Source organism: Diplotaxodon limnothrissa, linkage group LG15, assembly GCF_057381915.1.
Source record: "Diplotaxodon limnothrissa isolate DT_005_m linkage group LG15, D_limnothrissa_male_GT1.1, whole genome shotgun sequence".
NCBI classification, from domain to species: domain Eukaryota; kingdom Metazoa; phylum Chordata; class Actinopteri; order Cichliformes; family Cichlidae; genus Diplotaxodon; species Diplotaxodon limnothrissa.
Genome location: NC_140610.1, coordinates 31,950,344 through 31,965,096, shown reverse-complemented (window position 1 = coordinate 31,965,096; position 14,753 = coordinate 31,950,344). Strand labels below are relative to the sequence as shown.

The 14,753-nt window shown below is 40.0% G+C and overlaps 1 protein-coding gene across 1 annotated transcript in view; it reads left to right on the top strand.

Annotated features, from left to right (window-relative positions):
- The window catches only part of lama4 (laminin, alpha 4), a 32,839-nt gene that overhangs the window by 15,704 nt on the left and 2,382 nt on the right, over positions 1–14,753 (top strand). Inside the window, exons 14-35 of the mRNA XM_085372208.1 lie at positions 504–620; positions 1,273–1,421; positions 1,848–1,989; positions 2,082–2,175; positions 2,278–2,394; positions 3,436–3,621; positions 3,785–3,924; positions 5,801–5,965; positions 6,543–6,688; positions 7,522–7,684; positions 7,775–7,908; positions 8,177–8,348; positions 8,551–8,682; positions 8,778–8,920; positions 9,321–9,450; positions 9,619–9,756; positions 9,884–10,017; positions 10,973–11,137; positions 12,631–12,778; positions 12,885–13,078; positions 13,180–13,369; positions 13,463–13,618. Coding sequence (XP_085228334.1) covers positions 504–620; positions 1,273–1,421; positions 1,848–1,989; positions 2,082–2,175; positions 2,278–2,394; positions 3,436–3,621; positions 3,785–3,924; positions 5,801–5,965; positions 6,543–6,688; positions 7,522–7,684; positions 7,775–7,908; positions 8,177–8,348; positions 8,551–8,682; positions 8,778–8,920; positions 9,321–9,450; positions 9,619–9,756; positions 9,884–10,017; positions 10,973–11,137; positions 12,631–12,778; positions 12,885–13,078; positions 13,180–13,369; positions 13,463–13,618 — 3,255 coding nt within the window. The remainder of the gene's footprint in view (positions 1–503; positions 621–1,272; positions 1,422–1,847; positions 1,990–2,081; positions 2,176–2,277; positions 2,395–3,435; positions 3,622–3,784; positions 3,925–5,800; positions 5,966–6,542; positions 6,689–7,521; positions 7,685–7,774; positions 7,909–8,176; positions 8,349–8,550; positions 8,683–8,777; positions 8,921–9,320; positions 9,451–9,618; positions 9,757–9,883; positions 10,018–10,972; positions 11,138–12,630; positions 12,779–12,884; positions 13,079–13,179; positions 13,370–13,462; positions 13,619–14,753) is intronic.

Genomic DNA, 14,753 nt, shown 5'->3' with positions numbered 1-14,753 from the left:
GCTGTCATCTGTGAGGCGCGAGCGGTGTTTGTTTTTAACATAGTTCACGGTGGAGAATAGCTGCTGACATAATGTGGATCCGAAGATCCATAACTGGCCTACCTGGGGTTGAAAGTCTCTATAAATGCATGTCGTTTCAGTGGGTACACCGACTTCTGCGAGTGTGACGCTTATTTTGATCAATGAAAAAATAATAAAATATAATTTTATTTTTATATTTCAATGTCACAATAATCTTCCAATTTAGAACTACAAGTTAAAAAAAATAACTAACATAAATAAAATACACTTCAGCTAAATGCTTCTAATTTATTTTCCCAAACCGCACGGAGCCGCACTATAAGGACTAAAGAGCCGCATGCGGCTCCGGAGCCGCAGGTTGCCGACCCCTGGCCTAGAATTTTGACATGTTAAGAATATCTAACAAACAAACCCCCCAAGAAGTACTGGACTCTGGTTAAAAAAAAAAAAAATGGTGCTCTCTTTCTTTCCCTGCATCCTAGGTGAAGTTGCAGAGGCTAATGGAGAACCATGACACTGTCAACGACACTTTGGAAGCAGCCAGAGACTTTATCGCCCAATCAGAGAGAACTGTGGCTGAGGTGGACACTTTGGGAAAGGTGAGGCAAATTACGGTCTGATGAGACTAAAAATATCTCAGGCCCTACTTTTATAATGATGGTCAGGTTTCTTCATGGCCTACTGAACAAAGGCTATGTATCATACCAAGGTAGCATAATCTAATTATGGGGTTGTAATATCCCAATATCCCAAGGATTAAATTGAATTCATTCCAGAAATGATTGCTAAGACTTGACCTGGTCTGTGTTACATTGCACTGCTGGGCAATTTGATTTGGAAGCAATTTATGGATTGCTGGAAAGAAAATTGAATAAGCAGCATTCTCAAAGTGCTTTCCTGTTTTAGTCAAGTAGCTCTGTATTAAGTTACTCTGGAGGGAATTACAATAATCTGAAAGTAACAATGTTAGCAAGTGTGTGTGTGTGTGTGTGTGTGTGTGTGTGCGTGCGTGCGTGTGTGTGTGTGTGTGTGTGTGTGTGTGTGTGCATATTGTAGCTTTTTGGACTTGAAATAAATAATCTCAAGCTAAAAAATCTTTTCTGATATTGTTACCTACAGTAGTTACAAGCTAAACAGAGATTACTGAATGTTACAGGCTGGAACATGAAAGCACGTCTCGAGGTAATTGAGGTGTGTGTGTGTGTGTGTGTGTGTGTGTGCGTGCGTGCGTGCGTGCGCATCTGTGTGCAGAACGTGACTGAGTACCATGCAGCAATCGATGGTGCCAGCCAAAAGCTGACAGAGAAGACGGAGCGCCTCTCACTGGTTGACAGAGATCTGGTTCAGAAGGCTGACAGACATGCTGAGGGGCTGGAGAGACAAGCCAATGAGCTGGAAGAGTGAGACATCCATCTGAAATAAACCTGTGTAGCACACAGTTGCACATAGTAGCTTTTAGTAGACTTTTGCCCGGATAGGAACCATTTATTAAACTTATTAAACATTTCATGCTTCATATAGTATTTATTTGTGACCTATGAAGTTTTTCCTAATTTCTATCATATATAAAATGTTAGAATAATACAGTTTCTTTGCATGTTTTTGGTAACAATGATAAACATATGGAATACACACTTAGTTGTTAAGTGATGTCATATATGCATTGTGGAGGAGGAATCAGCTGGCTCTCCAGAGAGTGGACAGATTCTGATGCTGCTGTCTTGCAGTGCAACTAGTGACAGCAGTCCGTGTTCTGCTCTGCAGTTTCACTGAGCTTGAGGTCGCAGATTATGAACACTTGAGTTGAATCACACTGTCTCCCCCAGGGACCTGAGAAAGAGTGACGCCAATGGCTTTGTACAGAGGGCTATAACTGCTGCCAACGTCTACAACAACATAGTGAAATACGTTGACGATGCCAACATCACCTCACTCACCACCTTCAACTTATCCGAAAGAGCTGAAGATGTATGTCAGATCATGCAGTTTTAAGGCATTCGTTTACTGCATTCAACTTTCTATCAGTCCTTGTTATTTTTCTTCATACATCTGTCTTTTAGGCCACCAGTGGGATCAATGCGCAGCTTGAATACCTCATAACACAGAGTGACAATGTTTTCAAGGAATCTGTCACACTGCATTCAGAGCAAATTGGTATGGAGCTCAACAGAATTATATATTGCGGACATATTAGTCATATTTCAGCTTTATACTGTTCATAGTATTTTTGTTGTCTAATACATTTTTCTGTAACAGAGCTAAAACATGAGGTGACTGACAAGCTAAAATACATTGAGGAGACCAAAGAGACCATGGAAAACAACGTGAAAAAACTCTCAGAAATTGTGCAGGACATCAGTGAACTCCAAACAGGTAAGAATATACTTTTCTTATACGTTTCAGAAGGAGGCCCGTGGCGTGTTTAAACTATAGTTTATCGCACAGACTGGAACAGTTGGAATAGCTAACAGGGCAGACCTTGCTAGGTTTTCCAATTGAATGTGTGATTAAAAAAAAAAAAGAAAGAAAGAAAGAAATAACACACACACAAAAAAAAATTTTTTGTTCTTTTACTTGAGTGGTTTGGTCCTAAAGTCAGCCAATGTATAAAGTCAGCCGATGTATAAAGTCAGCCGATGAATAAATCCCCCAGGGGTTTTATATAGTTAAAATTTAAAAAGTAGCTTTCTTTGAAAATCAGAGATGTAGGCCTTACAGAACTACAGGAGCAATAGAGGATATTCACAGTTAGCTTGATCTGCTGAAATTCAGCTAAAATGGTCAGACCTTTTATTCTAAAATCCAGTCTGACTTGAATAAAGTTGCCACTTTGATGAAACTGTGAAATGGTGAAACTCAAGCTTGCATATACACACGGGTGCGGGCTTGACCGATACACTCTGCTACTTAAACAAATAGCACTATACCACTTTCAGGAATGCATACTAGGAACAATATGTGCAGATTTTGATATTAAACTACTTTAACTACAGCCTTCTCAAATAAACTATGACAACATCGTGATCTGTTGTCCGCTAGCATAAAAACCTAGCATATGGCCCACTTTGTCCAAAGGATAATCTTCTCTTCTTCCATCCAAAAATTCTGCATTTAGGTTTGTGCAGTTTCCTAGTCTGTGTGCATGGTTTAGTAACTCATTTACTCAACAATTTCTGTTCCCCTATTTTAAAAATACGTACGGACAGCCTCACTTCACAGATATGTCTTCTCTGTTTTGGCCATAGCAATTTTTTTCCCATAGTTTGGCAATACGGACCCAAATTAGTTCTTTACCTTAAAGTTTCTGCATTATCAGGACTAAGGAGGACATTGGCAGAAATCTCCATCAACTGAATGCTTTAGTTGCTAAACATGCGAATTTGCAGTTTGTTATAAATGTGCACTAATTTTCAGACAGAACACCACAACGTCTGGAGTTTACCTCAGAAGTGGCTTCAGAGACTCTGAATCGCTCAGTGGAAGTTCTTCAATCTATCACCCCCATTAGCAGCAAAGTAGAGGAGTGGAACAACAACATGAAAAATAACGAATACTCCACAGCTGCCTATGAACAGGCTGTTGCCTCTGCAGGGGCAGCAGGTATATATCAAAATTACTACATTTTATGAGATTTGTATTTAATGAGTAGAACACACTATACTGGTTTTCATGTTAGCTATTGTTATTCCTATCGGCTTTTTTGACTTACAGTTCCTTCGCAACCACATTTAAAGTTGATTTTTCTTCATTATTTTTTTGGCAGTGGAGAACCTGAATTTGCTTGTTCCTACCCTGCTGGACAAGCTGAAGGTTGTTGAGGATAAGAAGCCTGTCAACAACGTGACCACCAACATCATGAGGATCAGAGAGCTCATAGCCCAGGCCCGGAGTGTGGCCAAGAAAGTTCGTTCAGTCCTTTTGACACACTTAGTAATGATATCCCAATTTAGTCATTACCACTAGAGCAAAGGATGACTGACTTCCATGTGCAATCATTTTATATTTGATGACATGGCTCTGTTGTTGCACCCCTCCTACCCTTTCATTTTGAGCCATAGAAGAAAAGACAAAAGAGGGAGAACAGCAACATCACACTGATTCATTTAGGTAAATTATATAAGGATCAGCTGGACTGGAAGTGGATTTCAAAGTGGCTTGCAGCAGCTGTGGCTAGTATAAAGTTGCTTAAAATCATGCCATATGGTGCAGTCAATTGTAAAAAGCTATCTGACAAAATTTTAAACACTTTCAATTAAAAAAATTGTTTTGCTGGACTAAAAGAAGGGGGGGAGTGAAGTTATTAAATAAAAATGGTAAAATAGTAAATATAGCAATACAACACAAAAGCAGAAAGCAGAACCACAAACTGTACCTACGGACTAAATAAAGCTAACAAAATATTAATAAGAGAATATAAAAGATGATGATATATGATCATGATAATTAAAGAGCATTGAGGTTAGCTTTAGCTAGCCTGTAACTAAGGCCCAATCAAACAAAATGTTGTTATACCACAATATTTAGAGGAATTGATATTAGTTAATAAGAACAACCCAAGTTCCTTGCACCTTAAACATTTGTGTGTGCATAAATTAAAACATTGACAAAACTGGCAAATGTTTGACTCTGTAGACTTCCCATGAGAAATTATTTGGGCTTGTTGTACAGCCAGAGGAGCAGGGCACCTTAGTCATCGAGCTGACCATGAGTTGACCACGAGTTGACATCCAGTTGACCATGAACTTTTCTGTATGCCACTGTATTCTGGAGTCAGATGTGAGGCTGCCTGTCCAATAGCTAAAACTTGGCAGAGACTCGGTCATGAAACAGGACAATGATTGCATCACACAACAAATCTACAACAGCTAAAAAAGAAAAGAATCAGTGTTGCAATGACTCAAAGTCCAGACCTCAACCCAATTGAAATGCTGTGGTCAGACCTTAAGTGAACTGTGTATAGATGCAAACGTCGGTCAACTGAGGGAACATTGTAAAAAGAAAAAAAAGAGTGGGCTTAAATTCTATACGATAATAATCTATTGAATCATTAGGTATACATAGTTTTCACACATGGCCTGCCTGCATTTGTATAGCGCTTTTCTAGTCCATAGGACCCCAAAGCGCTTTACACTACATTCAGTCATTCACCAATTCACACACACATTCACACACTGGCGATGGCAAGCTACATTGTAGCCACAGCTGCCCTGGGGCGCACTGACAGAGGCGAGGCTGCCGGACACAGGCGCCACCGGGCCCTCTGACCACCACCAGTAGGCAAACATGGGGTTAGTATCTTGCCCAAGGATATTTGACATGCAGCCCGGAGGCAGCCTGGGATCGAACCACCGACCTTCTGATTAGTGGCTGACCTGCTCTGCCACCTGAGCTACAGCCACCCATGGTTTCTGTATTTCTGCTTATTTTTTTGTTTTTCTTTAAAATTTTAGAAATGAAATTTCTTCTTACCATGTCTACACAGGTGACCCCTACAAAAAGAAAAGAAAAGTAAAAACTGTCCACACACCCGACGTGTTAGCTTTGTTCTCATTTTAAATTCTGAAGTAGTATTTCAGCATCCCCTCTTGACTATCAAAATTCTTCCCTATAATTTTTCTACTTAATAAAACCCTTCTACTCCATTCCACTACTCCAGTTAAAATTTTCACACCAGTCATTATGAAGCTGTAAACCTTTTTAAATTCACGTTCTGCTATCAGATATCAAGATGATAATTGCTAAACAAAGAAAACTCAGTTTCCTTTATTTTCTGCCCCAGGTCCAGGTCTCCATGAAATTTAACGGACAGTCCTCAGTGGAGGTTCATCCTCACAGCAATTTGGAAGAACTGAAGACAATGACATCCATCAGTTTATTCATGAGGGTGGACCCTGACAAGGATCCCATAGAGGACCGAATCATCCTATACTTGGGAGACAGAAATGTGAGGAATCCAGGCAGAATAAATTTTGTTCCTTTCTCTTTCTGGGTCATCAGTTGTGATAAAATAAATGCCAACTTTCAAAGATGAAAAGGAGCTTGTGTGCATGAATAGCATGTTGTGATCATGAGAACAGAAATGACTTTGAATGGCTTTGAAAGCACCCATTTGCCCCCTTCAAAAGATGTCCAAGAGACGCCTGAGACAATGGTGCATCTGTGTGCCTTCAAAGTTCATTTACATAAATACTGTTTTCCCCTGCCTGCCAGGGTATAGAAACAGTACAGCATACCCAATGTGGGGCCTCTTTGTTCTCTTTAACAGCGCTTCACCTTGGTGATTTTACCATCACTGTAATCTATGCAGTGATGTTTTTCACTGTGGAATAATAGGCCCAGCAGTAGTTGGTCACAAATGATGCATAGTTAAGCTTTTGAAACCACTCTACACTGAAATAAAGTAACACCACACAGTTGGAAACTCGTACCACCATTATAACATGCTGAAGTGTTTTAAAATGACACAGTGAAAGCCTTGGTAGTAAAATGAACACTCTGTTTTCTGCTGCTCCTGCTTTCAGGGTGTAAAAGACTACATGGGCTTGGCCACCAAGAATGACATCCTGGTGTTTGTCTATAAACTTGGAGGTGAAGACATTGAGATCCCATTGAGTTCAAAGCCTGTCAGCCAATGGCCGGCAGTCTTCAACTACGTCAAAATAGAGAGGTAAATGAGCTTTAACCTCTTAACATCCATATGATCAGTGGCAGCATATCTATAGTTAAGGTTGGGGTAGGCTGGGTTTTGGGTTATCATTTGCCCCCCTTTTTTTTTTTAGAATTTTTATGTCTTTGAAACACTCAAATTTATGTGGCTAAAAGAAAAAAGCAACCCTAATCTTTAACCAAAAGTGATTGCCATTTTAATTGTGCTAGGCATTATTTGAAAATCATACATACAGATTTTTTGTAACACACAAAAGTGACTGAAAACTCTAAAGCCTAAATCGTCATCAGAGGTGACCCTAACCCCAGTACTAGCCCTGATTATAATCCTAGGCAACTGAAGTATGTAATAAAATATAGGGTTAGGATCCAGTTTGGGCTAGATTCAACACCTGAAAGGCCTAACTAAAATTTATATACATATATCACATGAAGTTTCTGAACAGTAGCAGCACTATGGGGCCATTTATATCCAAATATTTAAAGTCCAGGAAAAATGTCCCATATGCTAGAGCACCTTCTGGCTTCACACTCACTCAAGAAGGTGAGCGTGATAGAGTCATAGAATGATACATATTGTTGGGCTATATTTAAAATCTTTGCTATATAAGTTACTAATACGCTGATCTTGACAAGGAACTGAAAATTTGTTCTTGGTCTCAGTGGTTTCCTTTCTCCTCAAAACACAAGGGAAATCCTGCTAACACACATGACAGTTAGTGTGGTTAACTTTTCTTGTGCATTAGCAAATTTTGAGAAAGCTAAGCAGGTAGCATTCATGAAGTTCAAGCTAGGAGGAGGTCACAGTGGTAACTTGCAGATCTTTGCTTGCAGACTGGGCAGGCATGGAAAAGTCTTCCTAACAGTCCCAAGTCAGAGCTCCACTGATGAACAGAAGTTCATCCAGAAAGGTGAAGCTCCAGGCACTGAATCCCTGTTTGACATTGACCCCCAAGATCTAGTGTTTTTTGTTGGGGGTGTCCCTCCAGATGTCAAGGTAATGTAAATTACAACATTTCTTCAATATAAAGAAATCTTTCTTTCTTTTAGAAATCTGACATGTGACTGTTTCTTTGTTACAAACCAGCTTCCACCTCCTTTGATCCTTGCACCTTTCGTGGGATGTATTGAATTGTCATCGATGAACAACGATGTCATCAGTCTTTACAATTTCAAACAGACTCACAAAATAAATGTAACCACATCTCCACCGTGTCCCAGGTAAACTTTTGCATGGCTAAATGTATGTGTCAAAGGGTCTCAATGGCAAAAAAATACAAATTCAACAAGCATTGACCACCCACTGTATAATTTAAACACAACTTACCTGAACATTGCTACAGAAATCTGACATTTTTTTTGACATCTCAAACATTAAGTTCATATTTAGCCTGTCTGATTTTCAAGGGATGTATCTTAACTTAATTTGTCACATAGATGGTTTGAAATTGTCAAAGGTACCAAATCATGTTTCCAACTCTGCTCTCAGGTACAAGTTGGCATTTTCACAGAGTCGCATTGCAAGCTACCTATTTGATGGAAAAGGCTACGCACTCATCAGTAATATTGAGAGGAGGGGGACGTTTAATGCTGTCACAAGATTTGATATTTCAGTACGAACTATTGCAAGTGATGGTGTACTTTTCCTCATGGTCAATGAGGTAAGTCATCTGGAAAACTTACAAGAGTCTCACATCTCGAAAGCTTTTAGTTTTTCTTACCCATGTGCTACCAGTCTGTAAAGCAGGTCAACTGCCAGCATTTCTATTCTCATAAAAAAACCCTGTAATAATGATCATCAGTAACTGGTTTATGACAACTGTATAAGGCCAATATAAATATGTTTCATTTCTGTTTTTTCAGGATAAATTCTTTCTTTTGGAATTAAAGAATGGCATCCTGCGTCTAATGTATGACTTTGGCTTCAGCAATGGGCCAAAGCTTTTAGAGAACAACTTAGCAAAGCTGCAAATAAATGATGCAAAATACCACGAGGTAGCTTTTTGTGTCTTTATTAAAACTCTTAAATAATCCCAAGTTAAAAATGCGAATGTCTTACAATAACTGTCTGTGGTGGGACATTTCCTCAGGTGTCAGTGATCTACCATCAGTCAAAAAAGGTTATACTGTTGGTGGATAAGAGTCATGTTAAGTCCATGGAGAACCCAAAAACCACCCTGCCCTTCGCAGATATTTACATAGGTGGAGCTCCCTCCAGCATCCTGAAATCCAGGTGAGCTAAACATACATGCAAACAAACAATAATAGTATTTATCATTTAAGTCCCAAGATATAGCCATCCAGCTAACTATAAATTACTCCAAATGGAAATAGCTCTATTCTTTATAATCTATATTCTTATTGTTAACAACTTTTTGTAGAATATGTAAAGTTAATACATCATTTAAAATTTGAGTTATTTCATCACATGGCCAGAAAGTTGCTTTCCGTCTCCAACAATAACTGCATAATATGTCATTTTAAATAAGTGGTTAGTTTTTCTCAGTTGCTTCTGGAGACTGCACCTTCCTCTCTAACAGCAGAACTTTTGGAGTACGGTAGATAGTTTTCTTTTTTAACTTCCTGACTTTGTTTCTTGCAGCTTTAAATTTGAAATATATGTGTTCCCACAGGCCAGAGCTGTCCTCTGTGGTTGGCCTGAAGGGCTGTGTGAAAGGATTCCAGTTCCAGAGAAAAGACTTCAACCTGCTGGAAGAACCTGGCACCATTGGTATTAGCAGCGGCTGCCCAGAGGAGTCCTTTGTAAGTTGTGCACCTACCACGTCACATCTTAAGTGATAATGCAATGTGTCCCTCTGAAACCAATACCAAATATAGTAAACATCTGCACAGACAAGAGACAGTGTAGTCCAGCAGCTTTAGCCCATATTGCCACTGCTAGGTCACTGAAATGTGTTTTCGTCTTGACAGATGTCGCGCAAAGCTTATTTCTCTGGAAAGAGTTACCTCGGTTCCACAGCAAAGATTTCACCGTTTGACAACTTTGAGGGCGGACTCAACTTCAGAACACTGCAGCCCAGCGGACTCTTGTTCTACCACAATGAAGGGGTAAACACACCTACATGTACATACATGTTTACTGCGTGTTAGGACATGCATTTTCAAATGCAAAACGAATGCTTTTGCAATGTTAAAGCAACGTTGTCTTGCTTAAAAATTTTTTATTTTGCTTCAGTCTGACGAGTTCAGTATCTCCCTGGAGAATGGCGCAGTGGTCCTAAACAACAGAGGCGTAAAGGTCAAATCACACAAGAAACAATACAATGATGGAAGGTCGCACTTCTTACTGGCTTCAGTGAACAATCAGAAGTAAGTATTTAACTTCACTGTTGGCAGCTGCTTCTGGTGCACATCTGTGTTAGTCTTTGAGGCTCCACATCCTGTTTCCTCTCGATTATATACATTTAAATAAAGTCTCAAAAGAAGAATGAATGCACTGGTTGAACCTTCATATAGGAACTTAACCACGTTAATGGTGGGTTTTGTTTGTTTGTTTTTCTACTCAGTAATATTACACAATTACATTTAGATCATAGTTTTTGTCATACAAAAATTATTTTTATCTCAATATTTTAAATTGCTAGGTTCTGAAAGACGTCAGAATGCTTTGGTATCAGATCCATTATGTATGCTTTACAGCATCACTGAGAAATATCTTAGTCACAGCTTGTTGCAGTTTAATCCAAACCACATTTTTTTCCAAACAAATAGCAAATGTGAATGCAAAAACACAACTAACCAGTAAAAGAATGACACCACAGCCACTACATCCACCAGCTAATATGTGCTTTACAATAAGTATTCTAAACATGATCAATGGACATCATCTGGATTACTGTAAAGTTGCAAATGCATTTGTCATTTAGTAAACATTATTAATTATCACATTATATCAATTTACTTGTTTATTGATAGTAGTTAGTCAAAAATGTTAAATATGAGGATATTAGAGCTAAAAAGACCGAAAGCACACATATGTAACATTTCAGCAGACATTATATATCTTCAACAATTACAGCATGTGGTACACTGCATGTGGCATAGACAATATCTTGCAGGAAAATAACAACTTTGGGCAATGCAACAACAAATAAGAACAGCAGCACGAGAATAAGACAACACGTTAGTGCAGTGCATGATGCCTGCATCTCTGATAAGATCTGGTGATCCTTTTATAAACATGGGTCACATACGCCCCTGCACCCAAAGGGGCGCATCAACAACTAAAGAAAATCTTCTGAGGGGCTTCAACTCCTTACTTCAGGTACTCATTGCTGGTGGATGACGAAGACAAGCAGTTCAAGAAGCGGCCGACATCAGCCGCGGGATCGTCATACGATTCTGAGGAGAAGACTTTCTACTATGGAGGATCTCCAAGCAGCACTTCCAAGAATTTCACGGGCTGCATCAGCTATGCCTACATCAACAGGTAAGTCACCCCCTCTCTCCAGTAAAAGAGGGGGTATTATGTTATTTCAAGTTAAACTGTGAGGAGATGGAGATTGCTGCTAAAAAGATGAAAAATTTAGCAAATATAAAAATGCCAAGAAAAATGCATGTTACAATATTTAGCAGCATTAAAAAACATGTTTACAGTTTGGTTAAACCGTATAGCGGGCCCTGTAGGTAATTCTACCATGGTGAAAGCAGTAGTGTTGCAGAGTGTTCATTTAGCTCACTCGGTTGAGTAAGTGACAAATATATTGTGAGGTTAATGCAGACACCTGGTTTGAATCTGCCCTGAGACCAGTCATTGTGTGTCTTCCACTGTCCTAGTGAAGTAAATGTTAAAAAGCCATTTCATAGCTAGATAGATAAATCAGTGTTTCCCAACCTTTTGGAGCCACAACACGTATTTCACATTAGAAAAATCACACGACACACCACCAAACAAAAATGTCACAAAAAGCATAATGATAGTTTTTCCCCACGCACCAGGCATAGCAGAATCGGCTCAGTTTGTCACCAGTATACCTTTTTTTGATTTTCGAACGCTGTGTACCACATAAAATCGTTTCGAGGTCAGTAAACACAACCAGAATTCATACAAAAGGCACACGGGATTATAAAGGGCACTGTCGATTTTCAGAAAACTCAAAGGATTGATTTTAAGTGCACTGTATTTTCCAAAAACACACGGTAATGACAACGGCCTGCTAGCATGCTCTACCAAAAATAGTGCTTTGTTGTGGATCTGACGAACGAAAGCTAAACCAGTTCCACACCACTGAAGTTGCAGCATTTTTACAAACCACTTCTGGTTCATCCGTTTCATTCAACGATCTGCTTTCGCCCTTCTCATTCTCCGTCGCCGCCGCCATTCTTTTTCCGCCATGTGCGTATGAAAACAAAGGCACTGCGCATGCGCGTTTTACCCAAATTCTATCGCAATATTTCACTTTCTTATCGTTGCCCAACATTATACCGGTATAACCGTGAACGGTATGATATGGCCCAGCAAAACATCAATCATATGACCCCATATGTGCAAGCACTTTAGCGACAGTGGGAAGGAAAAAATCTCTTTTAACAGGGAGAAACCTCCAACAGAAACAGGCTCAGGGAGGGGCGGCCATCTGCCGCAGCCAGTTGAGGTGAGAGAAGGAAGACAGGATAAAGACATGAGTGAAAACTGATGTTTCATTTGTTACGTGGCACTAATTGGAAGGTATGTGTATTGGAGAATTGATAGCATTAGCTGGCAACTTAGTAATTCCTCCTGTCATCCATATAAATTATATTCACTTCTGGCTATTCCAAATAATAACAAAAAAACCCAAAAACAACTCACAATATTTTGGGAGCCAAAACACTTGCTGAAACCAAAGGTGACATTATGGTTAGTGCTTTCATCTTTTATATACAGTCTATTCAATGAATAATGTGTTGAGAGTGTTTGACACTTCTGCCGTGTCACTGTAGACTAGACCGGGACATTGAGCCTGAAGACTTTAAGAGATACCCAGAGAAGGTCCAGATTTCCCTGGAGGGCTGTCCTGCACAGCGACCCCCGGCTGCACTGCTGTTAAGGCACAGGGCTAACACTTCTGGAACCAAACAGTCACAAAAGGTGAAGTGAAAATAGCACATACAGCAGACCTTAGTTAAATATGAATGTGTTCTACAAACATTTTTGGGCTGACTGATAACCTGATATTTAATAAATGTTCTCATAGGTCACCAGAGATAAATCTAGCCTCCCCCCAGTGCTGACTGAGCTAGGAAGTGATGACCAGGAATCAGCAGAGCCAAACATCAAGTCCTGCTTTCTTTCCTCAAGTCCCAAATCGATTCACCACGCCTTCCGGTTCAGCAGCATTGCCAACAGCAGGCAGCACTACACAGACTTCCCAGACTCCCTTTCTCAGAGGTAGATCAAGACAAGAACTTTAACCTCAGTGTCATGTCTGCTTAAAGCTGCACATATTCTTGTGTCTCCATGTGTGATTAAATTCATCTTTGTTCTTCCAGGTCCCACTTCTCCTTGTCAATGAAGACCCACTCATCTTTTGGCCTCATCTTTTATGTATCTGATGCCCAAGAGGACAATTTCATGGCACTCTTTCTGGCCCATGGGAAACTTGTGTACACTTTTAGTGTAGGAGACCAAAAAGTTAAAATCAAAAGTGAAGACAAATACAATGATGGTGCCTGGCACAGTGTAAGTTCATGAATTTGTTCCATAACTGAATTTTATATTTATGCCAGCATGAGTGTTTGTTTATGTAAGAGACAACCTTTTCTCATCCCAAAGGTTATTTTTATCCGTGATGGAAATGTGGGGCGGTTAATAGTTGATGGGCTCACAATGCTGGAAGACAGCGTTCAGGGAAACAACGTCTCCTGGCACATCAGCAGCCCCCTCTATGTCGGAGGAGTTCCTGCAGGGAGAGCCCAGAAGAATATTCAGGTACAAGTCAAAATCTGCCATGTGAAAAACATTAAACAGCAGAAAAAAATGGGACAACTGGAATCTTATAGAGGACTTTATTTATAGCCCTATGTTTGTCCGGAAAATGTGTGGACATCCAGCCCTGTCTGTTCCCACAGACAAGAGGAAACCACTATTGTGACCCTAAGAAAGAAGGTTTCCTCTCAGTTTTGAGTATTGGAGCTGATATAGCGGAGCCCTTCTCCTTCCTATTAATCCCACTGTTCAAAAATTGGCTGCTTTTCAGATGTGGGCGGAGCACAAGGCACTCAGAGATCGCTCCTGATGAATAAGAATGACTTTAGCTAACAGTTTAAAATAATAATTGCTGCATTCTTCTGATGTACTAGCTCCATTTCACTGTAAGCTGATAAAATGTAAAAGTGTGAGATGATAATTCTCTATGGGGTGTGACCCTAAAAGCAATGTCTTGTACATTACATGCACTGGGGGCCGGGATAGCTCGGTAGGTAGAGTGGTGTACCCCATGATCAGAAGGTTGGGGGTTCGATTCCCCTGAACAGCTACCCTGAGGTACCCCTGAGCAAGGCATCGTCCCTACACACTGCTCCCCGGGCGCCCAATGACTGCCCACTGCTTCTCTGAGTGAATGGGTTAAATGCAGAGAGGAGTTTCCCCACGGAGATCAATAAAATACACTTTCTTCTTTCTTGCATAAAGTCACCAAATGACTCAGTCTTACTATGAAAACATTGCTTAATGCGGCCTTAAAGACAGCTTATATGACAACTACTATGGTCAAATGTGGGGATTACTGTTGAATGCTGAAATTACATAAGATAAGCTTATAAGGGAAGAGTCATAAAGTTATCAAACAGACCACTAAGATTTCACAGCTACATTCACTTAAACTTTGCTTAGCATTAGCCGTCATTAGCCATACAGAGCCACTAGTCATACCAGACCAAATAGGGCTATAGCTGCAGGGTCCTCAAATATTCTGTAGTGATCAGGAGTTTGTTGTGTTGCTTGTAAGTAGAGCTCTACTCTACCATTATAGGTTGTCTACTGAAAGGTCAGTGGCTCGGTCCCCAGCTCCTCCACCCTACATGTTGAAGTATTCCTGAGCAAGACAGAAGAAACTGAACCCAAT